This window comes from Silurus meridionalis, chromosome 17 (assembly GCF_014805685.1).
Source record: "Silurus meridionalis isolate SWU-2019-XX chromosome 17, ASM1480568v1, whole genome shotgun sequence".
In the NCBI taxonomy this organism is placed as follows: domain Eukaryota; kingdom Metazoa; phylum Chordata; class Actinopteri; order Siluriformes; family Siluridae; genus Silurus; species Silurus meridionalis.
In genome coordinates, this window is record NC_060900.1 from 7210107 (window position 1) to 7228116 (window position 18010).

At 38.3% G+C, this 18010-nt stretch overlaps 2 protein-coding genes across 4 annotated transcripts; one reads left to right on the forward strand and one right to left on the reverse strand.

Moving 5' to 3' along the window:
- The first annotated feature begins 3146 nt into the window (after window positions 1-3146).
- On the forward strand, window positions 3147-5424 carry mrps25 (mitochondrial ribosomal protein S25). The gene is made up of 4 exons (XM_046870998.1): window positions 3147-3388; window positions 4027-4133; window positions 4230-4317; window positions 5002-5424. Exons 1-4 carry the CDS (start codon window positions 3255-3257, stop codon window positions 5192-5194), a joined length of 522 nt encoding a protein of 173 aa, XP_046726954.1. The 5' UTR covers window positions 3147-3254; the 3' UTR covers window positions 5195-5424.
- Window positions 5425-7945: 2521 nt separating this feature from the next.
- LOC124399802 (rabenosyn-5) lies at window positions 7946-17937 on the reverse strand. 3 transcript variants are annotated; one of them, XM_046870997.1, is made up of 12 exons: window positions 17830-17937; window positions 16653-16948; window positions 14004-14135; window positions 13741-13841; window positions 13597-13642; window positions 13348-13509; window positions 12918-13180; window positions 12089-12159; window positions 10689-10775; window positions 10475-10577; window positions 9885-9989; window positions 7946-9093 (listed from the first exon to the last, which is right to left on the reverse strand). In XM_046870997.1, the coding sequence occupies exons 2-12, from the start codon at window positions 16813-16815 to the stop codon at window positions 8032-8034; spliced, it is 2295 nt and encodes a 764-aa protein (XP_046726953.1). In that variant the 5' UTR covers window positions 16816-16948; window positions 17830-17937; the 3' UTR covers window positions 7946-8031. The 3 variants fall into 3 exon arrangements, with proteins under 3 accessions (XP_046726953.1, XP_046726951.1, XP_046726952.1); XM_046870995.1 differs by lacking the exon at window positions 17830-17937 and adding an exon at window positions 17694-17819; XM_046870996.1 differs by lacking the exon at window positions 17830-17937 and adding an exon at window positions 17273-17426.
- Between the last annotated feature and the right edge of the window lie 73 nt (window positions 17938-18010).

An 18010-nucleotide genomic window follows, 5' to 3' on the forward strand; every position in this document is an offset into this window, starting at 1 on the left:
GAAATATTTTGCTGTGCCTCAGATTGAAGATTGAATAAATTGAAGATTTATTTCACTTCTTGTTCCAGTTTATCTCAGAGTGGTTCAGTATGATTTACGCCAGGTGACTGGTGACTGGCCAGGTCATTCCATGATGCATAACACTCCAGCAGACTGTTTGCCCTCTACAGCATTTGGACGTACATTTGGCTCATTGTCCTATTAAATGGTGAAGTTGGTTTAAATTCGCCGCAGTCCAAATGGTATTACATGCTGTTGAAGTATATAATCGTAGCCAGAACACGTGTTCAACTTTCTCTGCTCCAAAACAACCCCAAACCATTAAGCTTCCACCTTCATTTTTCACTGGGTGTGAGGCAGTCTGGAAACATCTTATCTTTTCCATCTCTTCTCTTTAGTTCTTATATTAAAGCCAAAAATCTCAAGTTTGTACTCAGTCCTTAGAACTTATTTCCAGTCATTCACTGTCCTCTTATTGCGTGTTTATGGTTGTTGTTTTTTTTACGTGTTTCCAAAATTCGACAGACCCAGTATTCATGCCATCAACCAAAGAATGCTGTTGTGCAATACTTGATTTGAGGCAGCTCTAAGTAAGTGATAAGTGATCAATCTGGTATGTTTAAAGCTACAGTGTGTTTTATACTCCCTAGTCCCGGATATTTCCTTCCCATGATGCACACCCTCCTGCTTTCTTTTAACAGCATTGGGAAAGCACTTGGGTGTGCGAGGCAATTCTGGTCAAGAGTCTCTAAGATGATTTGAATAATAACGCAAGGAAACTAAAATTTGTTAATGTTTTTTTTGCATTCTAAACTGTTTTATTCCTCTTAAACCATAGCAGTTTGCCAATAAATACATATTTATTCATTATAATAAAAAATATACATAAAAAAAGGACATGAACTCAAAGCACATTTGTATTTGTGTTATAGCTATCACACAAATATTTAAATGAATTAATTTAATTAATAATTCATAAAGTGATGAATGTAAAGTGCTGAAGTACATGATCATTGACACTTAGGTAAAGCAGTACACGAGTTTTTTGTTAAATAGTGCTTTTTTAAATATTTGTGTACATGGGGGCCGAAGGTATCTGCCGTAAGCCCTTCATCGTCAACACTGCAGGTGCCCTGTATCTTACAATTCATGTTGCTTGAAGCTGTTGCTTTAACTAATCAGATTGTGAGCTGGAGTCACTATGGCCATCTAGCAGGCATCCAAAAGCATTGGCAATTTACACATCCTTTGATTGGATGTTTAGAAAGTGCACTAGTCAGTGCTCTCAAAATCGCATGTGTAGCAAACTGCACATACTCAAATATATTTGTGTGGATTTAATAGTTTAATACTACAATAGCTGACGGAGGAGAAGAAATTGATTTGGTCACAGAAACACAAGGACTTCTACAAGGTGGGCTTTTTAAGAAAAGATGGACAAGCTCAGTTATTGAACTAACCATCTTTAACCATTTTTAATTTTGCATTTTCTTTTCTGTAGAATTTGCACAAAAACCAACATTTGCCTTAATTTTAAATCCCCAGGAAAACCACAATGCACTAATAAAAGAAAACCCACAGAAAAATGTAATTTTGTGATCATATTTTTATGTTTCTGCTATGATCAATGTGGTGTGAAAGGAGACTTGTTGAATTGTGTTAATTGGGTTTCTTACTTTAGAAATGGCATTCATTATTACTGTATGAGATTCCTGTCTGTGACACAGCGCTGTTATACTGCGTTTCTGTATAACATTGGTGGTTTCTGAATGATGGTATTAAATGATGGGTTGATTTCAGGCAGGACACCACTGTGAAATGACTGCTTGCTACTGTCAATATTGATATCGACCAAAACGGTTTTCGAAGTAAGTTTTTGAGTTGAACATGCTCCGAGCTTGCATGACCAGTGTTCCTGTCCTTTCCTTCTTTTCACATCGCCTGATTCATCCCATCATCCAACCTCTGGAGTTCTCTTCAACTGAAGACCACCCTGTGCAGCTGATGATGGTTCCAAATGGTTCCACAAGACATCCATGAAGTTAGTGAGCATTTCAAAAACTATAAGGATGAATTTGGCTTGCAATTGATAAAAACAGTCAGCTATAATGGTTTAGGTCTGCAATTTTCATGAACGGTTTTTAATTTAAGGACCCATCACTGAACCGTAAAGCTCAACAAGTATGGAATTATAATGAAGGGACATTTGGCGTGACCTACATAAGGATGGGTGACTGTTTGAGTCTGGTTCTTCTCAAGGTTTCTTCAGGGAGTTTCTTTCTACTGTCACTACTGGCTTGCTCATTAGGGATAAACTTATAGGTAAGATTCAGCGATTCACATCAGTGCATCGGCATAAATCGATGACGATGTGATGCATTGATTTATAAAAAAAAAAGAAAGGAAAAAAAGGTGTTTGTTGGATACGTAAGTTGGCATTTGTATCACGATGCATCGTCTTTAACATATCTGCATCGTTAAAAAAAAGATATATTTATTTATAATTATTAGTAGATGCGAACTTTAGAAAGTGACCAAAAATTTGTGACCGATTTTTTTTTTTATATGTAGATTGATTTCTCCTCGCTAAACTGTCTCAAGCTCATTCTTTAAGCAAAATATGACGTATCAAAACAATATCGACACTGAGGCATGTCCTGGGAGTCACATAGATTATAGATTAACATGGCAGAGGTAGAGCTGCATCTTTCTGGAGCCAGAACAGGAAAAGACATCTGGTTTTATTTAATCTTTTTTTGTGTGTGTGTGTGTGTGTGTGTGTGTGTGTGTGTGTGTGTGTGTGTGTGTGTGTGTGTGTGTGTGTGTGTGTGTAAAAGGGCAGTGTGTTAGAAGTCAGAAGGCACTTAAGTACATTTATGATTTGCTGTCTGTCTGAACCAAAGAAATAAAAGTGAACTATCTGTACCACATAGAATTGCATAGCATTATATTTTCCCACTGCATTGTATTGCATTGATTCCGCATTGTGTTGAAATCGAAATCCGATCACACTGCACTGTAATAGGGGTGAATCGTATCGCATCGGTAGCTGATTCAAATGTATCTTTAATGTATCGTACCGTTGGCTGTGCACATCTCTAATCCCTGGTATAGGAAGTCTTCTCCAAACCTCTAGGTGGCAGTGAAGAGTTTTTTCTTCCTACAGTAAATACGGAGCAGGGCGAGAAGAACATGAGCTGGTGCTGAGAATAATATCTTTTTACATCAGTGTGTCAGTTTAACTATATTTAACCATGCCGATGAAAGGAAGTTTCCCCATACGGAGGACATTAGAATATCTACAGAAAGGAGAGGTGGTGTTCAAAAACACGGTGAAAATCATGACCGTGAATTACAACACGTGTGGAGAATTGAGTGAAGGCGCAAGGTCAGTCACTTAGCCTGCTAGCCTGCTAGCTGAGTTTCTCTCAGTGATGGGGGAGATACATTCATTTTTAAAAACACCTCTGTTAAAATGATACGGATACAAATCCATTACTGGTTAAAGTGTGATAAATATTTGGCGTGATATAATAATATAAGTTAATTTTCTTCTGGATTGCAATAGAAATATTTCTATAAACTTTTTCCTGGAAAGGAAAGGCAGAAACAGGTGTTGCATTATACCAAACATTATATAAAAATGAAAGTGATTCCTTTCATGTATGATTTGTTATTAATGATCAATAAATAAAAACGACTGAAATCTGTTTAACTGATGCAGATTTATTTTTTAGGTCAGTGAAAATTATAAATGCAACGAGATATATATATATATATATCTATATATCTCTATATATATTAGTATAGCATGCCAAATGTAAGGTCACCATTGGCCAGCTTTGGCCCCTTGTTTGGGCATCTCTGATCTGTATAAAAAAGATATTCAGGTGGCTAGTTTAAATTGATGCTAAAAGATACTCAGGTGAGATTACAGACTATGTCTATTTTCATGAAGCTTATTTTAAACAGAATTCGTTAACGATGATGTGTGTGTGTGTGTGTGTGTGTGTGTGTCGTTTGCAGAAAATTTGTGTTCTTCTCCGTGCCACAAATCCAGTACAAAAATCCTTGGGTGCAAATAATGATGTTCAAAAATATGACCCCTTCACCTTTTCTCCGATTTTACCTGGGTAAGGACATTTTGCCCAGTGGTCATGCTAATTATCGCTTAAGACTAGTCCTGTGTCTCCTGTCTTAAGATTTTTGTTTTGTTTGTGTTTGGGTAGAAGATGGAGAGCAGGTATTGGTGGATGTAGAAGGAAAAGACTATAAAGAAATAACCCAGCATGCCAAGAAGATCCTGGGCAAATCAGAGTAAGTGTTTATCTCTCTCTGCTGAAACAAGACAATTAAAATAATCTATTTTTTATTAGCCCATTTTTATTTCGAATGTATTGAAGATATTTAGAACATTTATTAGGTTATGCAAAGGTTTATAGGACTGTGGTGAGACCTGCGATGTTGTATGGTTTAGAGACAGTGGCATTGAATAAAAGACAGGAGGTGGAGCTGGAGGTAGCAGAGCTGAAGATGTTGAGGTTTTTGTTGGGAGTGACGACGATGGACAGGATTAGAAATGAGTTTATTAGAGGGACAGCGCATGTAGGACGTTTTGGAGACGAGGTGAGGGAGGAGAGATTGAGATGGTTTGGACATGTGCAGAGAAGATTCCTCTTGAAAAAAGGGAAAAAGCTCAAATAAAACTTATTTCTGTAATTCATGTCACGTTAAAAGCGGCAAAAAACAAAACTATTATGTAATGATGCGTATTGAAAATACATTGCGTTTAAGCATTGGATTTTGTACTTTTTAATGAATAAATCCTTGCGTCAGATCTTAAGTGGATTTTACTCCCTGTAGCATTGATTTTCACTTTCATCAGTGCGTTACAGACGTGCAATACTGAAATGCATCAGGTTACAGCTTAAAAGCATTCTACTGTAAAAACATTTTATAAATGCCTAAGACTAACACACAACTCCATCTTTTTCCTCACAGTAAAGTTTTGCAAGCAGAGGCATTAGCCAAGATGGAGTCCTCAAACCCTGCAAACTTCGGGCCCAAAAAATACTTCTTGCGTGAGTGTATAAGTGAAGTGGAAGGTCAGGTTCCTCACCCAGGACTCGTGCCCTTGCCAAAAGAGATGACTGGCAAATACAGAACCAAAATGGCAGCAAGCTCTGAGGACTAACTCAAGCCACAGGAAAAGTTGAGGATTTTATCATCTTTCCATCCACACACAGATCTTCTGCCTAAACGGACTGCATCAGTATGTGTGTCAATTCTTTTGCTGTACTGTGGAATTAACAGTTAAGAGCTGTAGTGTATATTTCAATTGTAAATTCTTGGATTACTACTTGGTCTTCACGAAGACTTGGTGATGAATGAATGACACCACAGTAAAGATTCGTTTTGACCTTAGCATTCTTATTTAATCAGTTTTATTAGTGCAGTGAATTTGCACTTGGGGGAGGAAAATTAACAGGTTTCATTATTCAAATGCTACCAGACTTTCTACTGGTCTACACGTTATTGACACCAAATTATTAGAGAAATATCACTCAAAAAATAGGTTCTGCATTTGGCTCTGTGCAGATGTTTGAGTTTTTAATTAACTTGATAAATAAATCGGTGATCTATTGTTAAGGAAACTTTTTATATTGTGATTCCCATGTAAAGTGTACAGGAAGGAGGTGTCAGTGCAGAACCGGTGTAGTGTTAGACAACATATTCCATTTTAAACAAATATCAACATCATGGGGGAGGAGACTGGAGAAGGTGCTGCATACCATTATCAAAAATGCTGATACAAAGCTATTAAAAGACTCAACAACATTAAAGTTTCCTTTGCCAGGAAGTTGATCAGAAGGTTGGCGTTTCAGCTGACGAGCTTCAACTTTTAAATGTGAAAATGGCTTTTCAGAATAAAACCAAAATCTGTTCATTTTCAGCAGAGTGATTTAGGTCTTAATACAAGTCTGAAACCAGTAGAGCGCATTTTCACGACTGCCAGGACGCACCAGAAACGAAGGCGATCTTTGCATTAGGCTGACATTTTTTACGGATAAAAGCAGACGTAGATCTCGGAAAAAAAAAAAAACATTCAGCAAATTTGTAATATTACAAATCTTAGAAAACGAGTATTATTCATTTCCTTGTCAATAATCAGGGAAACGTCTCATATTTCCAGTTCATCATCAGGTATGCTCTTTGCAACAAAGATGGGAAAAAATAATCACCATTAGCTTCTTAGAAGAAAGAGAAATTTCATAACCACAAAAGAACAAATGTAGTTATTGATCATGTTTTCTTGTAGTGAGATCCTTTCCAGTAACAGTGAAACACACTCTCTTCTTATCATGAGCTGCCGATGGGATTTTTTTTCTTCTTGTGTATCAACTCACGCAAGCGAGCCTTCATTTGATCGATCGTGATTTCTCAATTGGATAAATCAGCAAATTTATAGGGAGGATTAATCGTGAAAGTATTCTGGCAATGTTGCACCACCTCTTTGCCAAAGCCACATTTCTGCCATGCTGATAATAGTGTTATGATGAGAAAACAGGCAATTCATAGAGTAGGTAAAATATGACCTATAATAATATGTACTATGAAGAAAACTTGGCTGCCTTTATTTTTCTTTGTGCGTTCTCTATAATGTTTGAATAGTGATGTGCTGGTTTGGCGTACGTGCGCAAGCAGTTGCATCCGTTACCAAACAACGGGCCTCATTTATCAATCGATTTATCAAGAACTGCGATTACGAAACTGATTAAAAGATTTTAAAGCCTATAAACGCGTGTGCATGCTTTCGTATGAAGAGTCTGATTATTGCAAGGTAAAGCAGTGCATAAATATAATTCCTTCCTGGGATTGAATATGATTGATATTAAAAATCAATTGATGTTATAATTATTCCTTTGATAATGGATTATAGACCTATTTAATGATTCCAAATGAATTCAAAACAAGTGCATAAATTTAAATCTATATATTCAATTCTCAAAAAAAAAAGAGGAGAAGGAGGATTTTATGTTTACAACGTCTAGTCGAATACTCAAGCATGATCAGAAGTGCACAGTGTATCTCATGCGTGTTCTGGAGCCCTGCCCGAGTAGTACAGCAGCCAAATAAAATTTTCAAATCTCTCCTATTTACAGAAATGCATTCTTTATATCCGTATGGTTAATGTTTGTACACAACAGATTTATTGCTACGCAAATACGCAAAAACTACATAAAGCTTCCTTGTGTTGTTGTAAGCTTTGGAACAAAGACTTGTCTTACTGTGTGCACTGCAGTGGCTGAGCTGCATTACTGGTAGATTTCACACACTCTGCTCTTTAAAAGGCCTATGAGCTTTGCCTTGAGTTTTGGGGTGTCACTAAGTACGCATCTGTGCTTTCAGGTGCAAATCAGTATAAAAGAAACTAGCATTACCAAAGAGTTGTAAATCTGGTAGGTATTTTTTAGATCAGCTTCAGCTCGTGAAACATTTACACACACGCACTTCAATTTCAAGATTGATAAATGAGGCCCAATAAATCTTAGACCAAAAATTTGTGCTATATGGACAAAAGTGTTGGGACCCGATTTTTCTAGCCATATGAGCTTCTTCTCCAAACTGTTACCACAAAGTTGGATTCCACTACTAAATCTTGTGGAATCTTCAGAGATGATTTGGAGGTTATTTTAACAGCAAATGAACACTAAGCATGGAATAGGATGTTAAAGTACATAAAATCTTATGGTCAGGTGTCCACAAACTTTTGCTCATATAGTTTTTCTTTCTGATGTAATATATAACCAAGGTAATGAGTTTAGTGTGTTTGTGTATGAATATCTGTAGGAGCTCTATGTATAAATGTAGGTCTTTGTTTTATGCAGCTTTCTTCAGTTTTAGGCTGTAAGAGGTGCATGCCAAAGGTGAAACATACACAACAAAACATAAAATGTATTTTTACTTCCAGCCTCCTGATCCCAAACGATGGAAAAAAGAACTTGTAAAAGCGACACAAATCGACAACGGTCAGGGCGCTTTTCTCTTCTGCTCCTGCAAAGTGCACTGTAGCTCCTTAAGGTTTTGGGAGAGCAGCTCCACTTCATCTGTGCGTCCGCTGCGCTTGGCATCGAACATGTATGCACGGATGTTATCGATCTGTTGAAGCAACAGCTCTTCCTCAATAATGTCGTCCAGTGCTGGCCCGTCATCATCATCGTCATCTTCGAATGGGTTGGTTGATGCGGACGGCATCTTGTCTGAGATCTCTTTGAAGGGGTTACCTTTTCCATCATCCTCAGCATCGTCTGCAAATGGGTTTTGAGGTTTCTTCTCAGCCTGTACTTCCTGCTCCTCATCCTCACTGTCCTCAAAAGGGTTGTATTCTTTGGGTTTTCCAACAGCGTTCTGCTGCTGCTCCCCATGGATCTCTTCACTGAAAGGGTTTGTGGTGTCTTCCTCAACTGGAGTGGCATCGTCTTCTTCAAATGGATTTAGTGAAGTCTCACCACCAGGGGGGGCTGTAGTGCATTCATCTCGCTGTAAAGGTGGTGAATTGCCAGGCAAAGGTGGAAAGGAGTTCATTGACAAAGTATTAGATTGTGGACTTGTTTCCGAATACCACCCGCTCTCACTCTTTTCCACCCAGTGTTCATCGACGTTCTTTGACTCCCCTGAATTTGAGAAGTCCATTCTGCTCATATGGCTCTCCAGCTCCCTCTGCTGAAGATGAAGGATCTGGCTTCTTTGTAGGTCCTCCTCCTGGGCTTGACGTTGTGAGATCTCAATGGCTCGGCTTAACTGCTGAGTATTAAACTCCTCATACAGCTGTCGCAGGTTCTCCTCCAGCATGGCCGCCTCATCGGTGCAGTTTGCTGCTCGAGCCTGCTGAAGGAACGACTCGATGTTGTTAATCTGCTGCAGCAGTGGGTCGTCCGCTTCATTGGCCGAGCGAGATGTCGAAGAAGGCAACCAGCCGCCACCTTTAGTAATCCGAGGGCCTGGTGCGGGCCGAGGGGTGTCTCCGTCGGCACTGTTGGTCACACGATTTTTCTCATTTTCAAGTCGACGCTTTTGTGCTTCCAGGGACGCCTGAAATAGTGAAAACAACGGAAATCAGTTTAATTTATATAAACCATCAGAAAAGAAGCATCAGACCTTTAATGCAGTTTATATGAATGCACCAACTAAAACACAAAAATCTCATTTTATTTCATAATAAAAACATGAAATGAGCCATTAACATTTATAGATGTTTGTTTTAATGTTAAACTCTGTCAGCAAGCCCCGCCCCTCTCTTCTACTCTAGAAATGCCTTGGCTTGTGCTTGCAAATGTTTTTTAAAAAATTTACTGATGCAGCACCCTAGCTTTGTGTCAAGGTAAATGGAGAAGGTATTGAGTTCAGTGAAACATGGCCAAAAGTGATAGTTTGACCCAGGCCAAAAAAAAAAAAAAGTATTAAACATCTATACAGTGAATTGTTAATTACAATGAAAATTTGTTTTGTTTTCCTTCACCAGTGAGCTCTCAAGCCACATTCAAACTTTCAGAAGTTTCATTTGACTTTATCTAATTAGCCAATAAATAACGGCATGCAATAAATGCATCGAGCAAATGCGATGACTTGATTTTTAGTAGCCTGATGACAAGTTGTCATGGGCCTTTAGGGGTCGCAAATGAGCAGAAAGTGGACCTCATAGTGTAAAAACCTTGAATAGGTCTGATTAGATAGAAGTGTTTATGACATGCATTACTATAAAAATCTAAGCATGCCAGTGCTGATAAAGTGCACACAACAATTCATGTCTATTTAAAAAATTGCCTCTTTTTTTTTTATTTATTTATTTTTTTGGGAAAAGCACAGATTGGATTTATCCTCACATGTCTCTGTAGCTGAAGCTTCTTTTCTTGTTCCAGTTTTCGTTTTTCTTTCAGCTCCTCGTATTTTTCTTTTGTAGGGAGGGACATCAGGCCCAACAACTTCTCCTGTACAAACAAGGCAAAGGATATATGTTAATATACTATATGGCCAAAAGTATATGGGCACCTGACCATTACACTGACAGAAGCACACCATTGTATAGAATTATATAGGTGTTGTATTTACTGATACAAAAAATGCTGCAGCATGACAATGCCTATGTCTACAATGCAAACACCATAAGCCATAGTTTGTCAATAGTGGAAGTGGAAGAACCCAAATGGTCTGCACAGAGCTCTGTCCACAACCACAAGGAACACCTTAGGGATGAACTGTAACCCCATCTGACAGATTGATCAGACAGTAATAGTCTTGTGATTGATTAAGCACAAATCCCAACAAAATAGAGGAAATCCTTTTGCCAGAATGGTGAAATATATGCAGTAATCTATAATGGGAGGTTTCACACACTTTTGGCTTCATAGTGTATATATTTCCAAATGAAGCTATATTAAGGATAAATTATGCAGTCTGTGTGTCTCAGCATTACCTGCACAAACAGAGTCGCTGAGTAGCGCACCATCTTCTGCAGCTGGACAGCTCTTGGGTGAGGGGGCACCTCATTTTTTAGTCCAAGTGTTAGAATCTTTTTACTACAAGAGAGAAGTAGAGAAACAAAAGTGAAATGACTTAGAACTTCACTAATTATATGGAGACGTAAATAAAACCAAAATTAGTCTCAGTACACAAAATCTGTAGCCTACCTCAGAGCATCGATGTGTTCATAGTATTTCTGCACCTCCAAACGAAGGCCAGCAGCAGTTTCTAGGTTATAGGTAGTCTCGCCAGCACTGTAAAGAACAGATTTGCTATTTATGTTATAAATGTCAATGAGATACATCATGCTGAGCAACAATAATGAACTATCGCAAACAAATGAAGACAAATTTCTATTCCATGAAAAGCGAATTAGACTCAAATCAATCAGTGATCCATTTATGGGTGTGTGATATTGAAGAAAGAAAAAAAAGATCGCCATTGTTGCCTGGGATTTTGATAATCAGACCCTAATGCATAATTAAAAAAAAAATGTCATATTGTACTAGCTCAATTTTACAATGTTATTAATATACAGATTAATTGAAACAATATACAGTAGGACAGTGTATGTATTATTTAATACTAAAGCATTGAAGTAATAACAAAAATCACAGCTCGAATTTGGGGGATTTTACTGGGAATACTGGTGTTTTTCAGTTCCTGCCTTAGCCAATGCTGATTTCTTCAGATGAGACTCATTTTTATGTCTATAAATAGCTCTCCTTTTGTATTGATCTTTTCCCGGTTTGTCTGCTTTGTTTCCCTGATGCCTGTTTACTTCCTGTGTAAGTTTGCTTCGCTGTTTATTTTTAGGCTTCGATTGTTTCTTTGGGTGTTTGTGGAATTATTTTTTCTCACCCTGGTGCCTTGTTCTTTTAATAAATATCATGGACTTTTATCCAGCTCCTTGTTTGTCTCTGCATATGGGTTCACACACACTCCAATGACACACACTTGTGTCCTCAAAGTGAATGTGTAAGAAGCAGGATAAAAGCGCAAGGATTTGAGCAATTATGACAAGGGGCAAATTGTAAAGTCTAGACGACTGGGTCAGAGCGTCTCCAAAACTGTATCGCTTATGGGGTATTCCCGGTCTGCATAGGTCAGTATCTATCAAAAGCTGTCCAAAGAAGGAACAGTGGTGAACCAAGGCTCATCGATGCACATGGGGAGCGAAGGCTGGCCTGTGCTATCCGATCCAACAGGCTGGAGAAGTTAATGTTGTTAATGCACGATGGGTCAGGACTGTTTTGGCAGCAAAAACGGGACCAACAAAATATTTTTCTCAACATGTTTCTTCGCACATATCACACGCTCTGCATGAGCATGCAGTAGTACACATCATGCGGTGAATTCGTGAACGCTTTATGCAGCGTTTTAATTGGTTACTGAAAATGAATGATCTGTTCAATTTGATTTTGCATATCGTTAAAACAACAATTATATTAGCACATGTATATGTATCGCACCCCCATAGATCCATCTGCACATTCTACACTAGGCATCGGGTGCTTTCCTTTTTATGGAGAAAGAAAGTATTGATCTGTGGCATCTGAGGTCTTACTTGAGCGACTCGGCCATGCGGATGTACTCGGGTGCCTTCTCGTCAACTTTCTCCATGCACATTCTCAACCTCTACACAGACACACACAGAATGCAGGGAGTGACATACAGGAATATTAACAGCCTCAACATTTTCTGCTCAAATGTAAACACTAAAATCTTTTTTAAAACAGAAGCATAATGGATATATTATGTTCTGAAATATTCACATGTTCAGTATTGTACTGGGAGTTTATTTGTCGTTACAGGAAAGTCATTAGGCTTCAACCAACCCATGGGAAACTATTAGATGCACACTGCTGCATAACTGTATGTAATTTAAAGGAATAAAAAATATGTAGTGTATGTGAAAGTATGTTAAAAGTCTTTTGTCATCACATTTATACAGTATGTATTCAGTAGACAGAGCTCATTATGGAGTATTCTTCTGAACGCCCACTATTTAGTGGTTTAAAAGTGCTATTGTCTTTAATAAATGTTTTTCTTGTACAAATAGTGTGAAAGTGTAAGCTGTGACTTCAGCACAAGTGTAGGAAGTTGCTGAGAAACCCATTTTATTAGTGAAATGGTTGATTGTGTTTGGATGTGTGCCCTGTCAGTCATCTTACAGTCTCCTCTATAAGAGGAGGGGGCGGGACTTTGTAATCATGTGTATTCTCAAGGTCTCAAATATTTCAACGACAAACTTAATCTTTCCTAATGCACATTTAATTCAAGCAGGTATTTAGATCCAGAACACACTTGGATTTATTATCTGAGTACAATAACAAAAAACCTGCCTCTGACCTATATCAAATAAATTATAACAAAAATAAAACCTGTATATTTACCTCGTAAAGTTTGACAATGTCTGGCACATTGTCTTTCTCTTCCAGCTTGTGCTGGTAACGGAGCAAAGCGTCCATGCAGTGACGACAGCAACGAATCCGGTCCTCGTCTTTCTCCTCCAGCACAGAGCTCACCGAGGAGAGGCTGGAGATGGAGCCGCGTCGTGAGGTCTGCTGCGATGCAGAGCCTCCTCCACCAGGGGACGCACCCTGCCTGGGACTGCCAGGCACGCACAGGGCCTCTCGCGTACTACTCGTGAGTTTATCTGAAAGCAAACACACAAAGGTGAACTCATGTTGACAATAACATTTTATTCCTTTTAAAGAACAACTATTGTAATTATAAACAAATCTCGATTAATTCATAAATTGTACTGAAACCTTAAGTTATTTTATAGTATGACAAAGTTGCAGTGGATTTGTGGTAACTTACATGCCATAGGAAGAGGCACAAATTCCATGCACTTCCTGCACATGATGGAACCACAGAGACGGCAGTGATGACGCCGGTTTCTGATGTTGAACCTGTCCCCGCAATCAGGGCAAAATGGTACGTCCTGATCGTTCACCCATGGCACAACTGACTTTTCTAGTGCTGCACAAATAAACAAATCGTGTTATGATTTTATGTATACAGCTCATGCCTTCAGGCACATTGTCAAGGCTTTTGTTTCTTACCCACCTCTTATCTTCCCTCCATCCATATTGGTTCTATCAAAGGAAATAAGCTAGATAAAAAAGAAATGAGCATTTAGTCAAAATATATAATGTGGGTTTTCCCATGGGCAAACAGCAAATGCATTCACAACTTTAAGACCATGTTCACCTTCTCCAGCCTGATGATGCGTTTGTTGACTTCAATGACGTAATGGTCAATTCTGGCAGCTCTGTGTTTCTTAAAATGTTCCAGGTGACTCCGAGTGGCTCCTGGTGAAACAAAAAGTGATTAGCAAACAAAATCATCAAACAATAATCAGCTCAAAAATTCTATTTAAATGATGTGAACCCACGAGCCCATTATTTGGAACAAATCCAAATATAAACAATTTTGTACAGAAATGCTTTGTCCTACTAAAAATACTGACTCACCCAATTCCTGAGGCTCCCACATATACGGATCCACGCCTCCATAGTAAAAAGACTCGTAACTGCTATCAGTTCTCTCATCTCCATCCCGTTTCAGGAGTTTGTCTTTGGCTTTCTTTGCTTTCTGTACCAGACCTAAGTGACAATATCGGAATACGAATTATTAGCACATTCAATTAAGCATAATATAGGACATTACACTGTTAACAGCATACAACACTCATAAAAACAAAAACAATGTATGAATGGCCCTGAAATAGGAACTTACATTCATAAAAGCATTATTAAACCTCAAATTAATCAAAACAGGAAGTCATTTTTTATGGTGCTTTCACATGCTGTGCAGAAAAATTGACTTATTTGGCCTGAATCAGAAATCCCCCTATTGCCTTCCAAAATAACACAGTGTTCATTTTAGAAGAAACATTATGGCCAAAAACCCCCAAAAATTAGCTAGAAAGTTTTTACAAATATAATTTTGTAAAACAGAAGTGATCAACAAGGTGTCATTCACAAGGTGCCGATAAAATGGGACTTGGTAATATCATTGTATTTGGTACTCTTTGGCTTAACACGAGGAAGGAGTTTGCCTATACAGATCATCCGACTGGAAGTTAATAAAAGCCTCTGTAGTTGAGGTCAAGCGAGTAATGTTTTTTTATTTTTTTCCTCTCATGTGCTCATTTGCTAAGCTAAATAGCTAATCTGAATTGTCTTTCTTGCCGATGAACTCCGCCTCGGATTCGACATACAGAATCGGCCGAAACGAACTGACGCCGTTCGACTAGAGACAGCTTGGTGTGTCCCCGGCTTTAAGTTCTTATCCTTCGTTTTTAATCTAGCCTTTTAATTTTATTGAGAGAATGAGAAGAACATTTGGAGAGACAATGCAAGTAACGTTTGGAACTGTAATGTTAGCGAGTCTTCAACCTGCTGTAGTTTAGGCTACAGGTAGGTTTAGGTACCAAAACGTGGTAACACGTGCACTGATTGGAGAGGCTTGCGGTGTTCAATAAATTATTTACATTTAAGCATTCTCTGTATTCACAAATTACCTTTTTTCATAAATCGGCAGAAAAAATATATCAGTCGTTATAATATTATATAGATATATATTATATTCTAAATATTGGCATCGGCCAGAGAAAAACCCATATTAGTTGACGTCTACTCTGCAGTGCACTGTACAGTTACGTTTTACGAGGGGGTATCAAAAAGTTTTGAGACTAGTTTTATAATATGCCAACAGGTGGCAGCACAAGGCTGCACGCACAGTCACAGGAAGCATCGACCTTTATAAGTCAGTGTGCTAAAAGACATCGTCCTGTGTACATTGCGAGCTATGCAACTGGTACTATTCTGACCTCGTGCCTTACCATATCTGTGATTTCATCATGGACGGCTGGAAAAACTGGATGCTCCATGATGACAATGCACTCTCCCACCGAGCTCTCCTCACATGCGAGTTTCTCGCCATGATCAACATGATCTCACTTCCGCACCCAATAATATGGAATAATTAATCTTATGTGTAGCTGTTTTCACAAATACTCACACAAAATGTAATTAATCTATACTCGTATGTCACATTTACATTTTTGGGGTTTGGCAGAGGCCCTTATCCAGAGTGACCTACAGAAGTCTCAGTATAATCCTGGTACTGGTTCACTAGTGAAATCCATCAGTCTACAAATTTTTTTAAGTGTGTAAACCACTCGCTCGATTTCTCCTCTGATGAAAAGGTATCCTCAATATTATACAGCATTTATTAGAAACAATTATGCATAATCTTAACCAGACCTAGATTTCAGTTGTTATTTAATTAAAAAAGTGATATCAATAATTGTAGGGGTGTCTATTATAAGAGTAACCCTATCCCCATTCTCTCCACAACCTCTAGCCAGTCTTGAAAGTGAGGAGACCAAAACTGCACCGGAGGAATGTATCCCTGTACCGATGCTCATTATACAGTCCCTGACAAAAGTCTTGGTTCTTATCTATTTTGTAGAAACACCTGCTATTAATCTGACTTTTAATTAATCAATTGGTGTTAGAAATAGCTCATATGAAAAGCTAAAACCCTCCCAAATGATGTTTAATGCACTGAACTAAATTAGTTTCACTGAAAAAGGTTTTATCATTTAATCAAAACAGAAAGGTCAAATTTTGTCAAGACAAAAGTTTCGTCGCCTATACAGAAATTGAACCAATTTACTGCAAATACAAAAATCAGAAAATTAAGTAGTGGTGCTGCGAGATCCAAATTTAATATCTTGTATGACTTCCATGAGCTTGAAGGACTGCATCCATGTGGTTTTGCAGTTGATGTGAAGGTCTAGTGTTTATAAACACCTGAGACCTAATTGATCCATTATTAGTCACAGGTGAAGCTCATATGACAAGGCGACAACACTTATGTCTTCGCAAAAATTGACTCAATGGGATTTACCAAGCTGTGAATAATAGAATACTTTTTTGACAGTTTCGTTTTGCACTGAAACATTATTACAAAAGCTGTTGGGATTAAAATGAGCCATTTCTTGTAAAAAAAATCTTGATAAGAAATATATTTCAGCGGCACTTCAGGTCAATTTGTATACAAGCGACAAGACTTTTGTCAGAGACTGTAGATGTCATTTATTCAGCACTCACTCTTGAATTGGCTGCTGACATGGTGGTTGTCTCCGGAGTGTGCTTCATCGTAGTGATCCTGTAGCTGGTAGAAGGACTGCAGATCTTTCAGACACAGTGGGCAAAGGAAGCCTTCCTTCACTATGGTCGAGTCGTCCAACTGAGCAGTGTAACTGGAGGCCATATGGTCGGCGGATGTCAGAACAGACGTGCTGGATGGGTTATAGTGGAGAAGATGGCACTAGTAGGTCGTGCCACACCTGAACAACCCGAAGTCTCTCCATTGTTAGATTAACACGATTAGGGTGACAAGAAACCTAAATGTGGAAGACAGAAATACAGATCAAAGAAAGTCATGATGTTTTTACTTATTTGTTTTTTTTATGCTATGCTATGTTTACGGTGTCATTCTCTATTCTGCAGAATTGGTTCACATATAAAAAAAAAACCTTCTAGGATTGTTATAATAAACACTATTTTACATCTTTAGTTCTGTAATCTGTCCTTTTCCTGGTAACTGGTTCCTCAAACAATGTTCATTTAAACTCTATACCTGTAGTTTCTCCTTCAAATATATTTTGGGAATAAACAAAAGACCTAGTTTCATCTGCTACTGTATTTCATATAAACCTTGGATTCACCATTGTTGCAGAGATGGACCTAGTGCAACTCCTCCATCAAGCATCTTAACCTTAACACCTAATCCATCCGGGTCTTTTGGTGCTCTTATGCCGGTTCAACAAACACACATGCATGTTCACGTTCTTTCCTGTTCGGAAACGAGTTCCTATGATGACCTGCCCATAATTAGCTAGCTAGCTAAATGGCGCTTAGCTTACAGTGATTTAAACATAGCTAGGCTGTAATGAGAAAAATATATATTAATATTATTTTTGTTAACTCTAAATTATGATGTTTAGAGTCATATAAAGTGAAAACACTGCTCAGGCTGGGGCTGTAGTCCGCATTGTCACTGATGCCGTTACAATCAAACCGCAATAATACAGCAAGCGCTGTAATCAACAAGCTGCTGTGGTAAAAAAGATGCAAAAATAAACCCACCTCTGACAAAAGAGCGTCCTAAATAACACCGAAAAAAAGCTATTGCCTTTTTTTTTTTTTTTTAGCTGTAAATAAACTGACAGCTCGTAACAAGAGAACTCCAACTGGATCAGACTGAGAGGTATTTTTCCCCTACCTGTATTAGGGGAAAACCCCGCCTCCTCTGTATGATTGGTTAATACTGACAAGACTTTTTATTTGGATTGGTTAGCAATGGTATGTACTCCAGGATGGGCGAATCCTGGAACAGTAGGTGGGATTTACACCGAAACGGGTAGTTAAAGAAGATCATCTAGTCCCGATAAAAGGGTATAGGC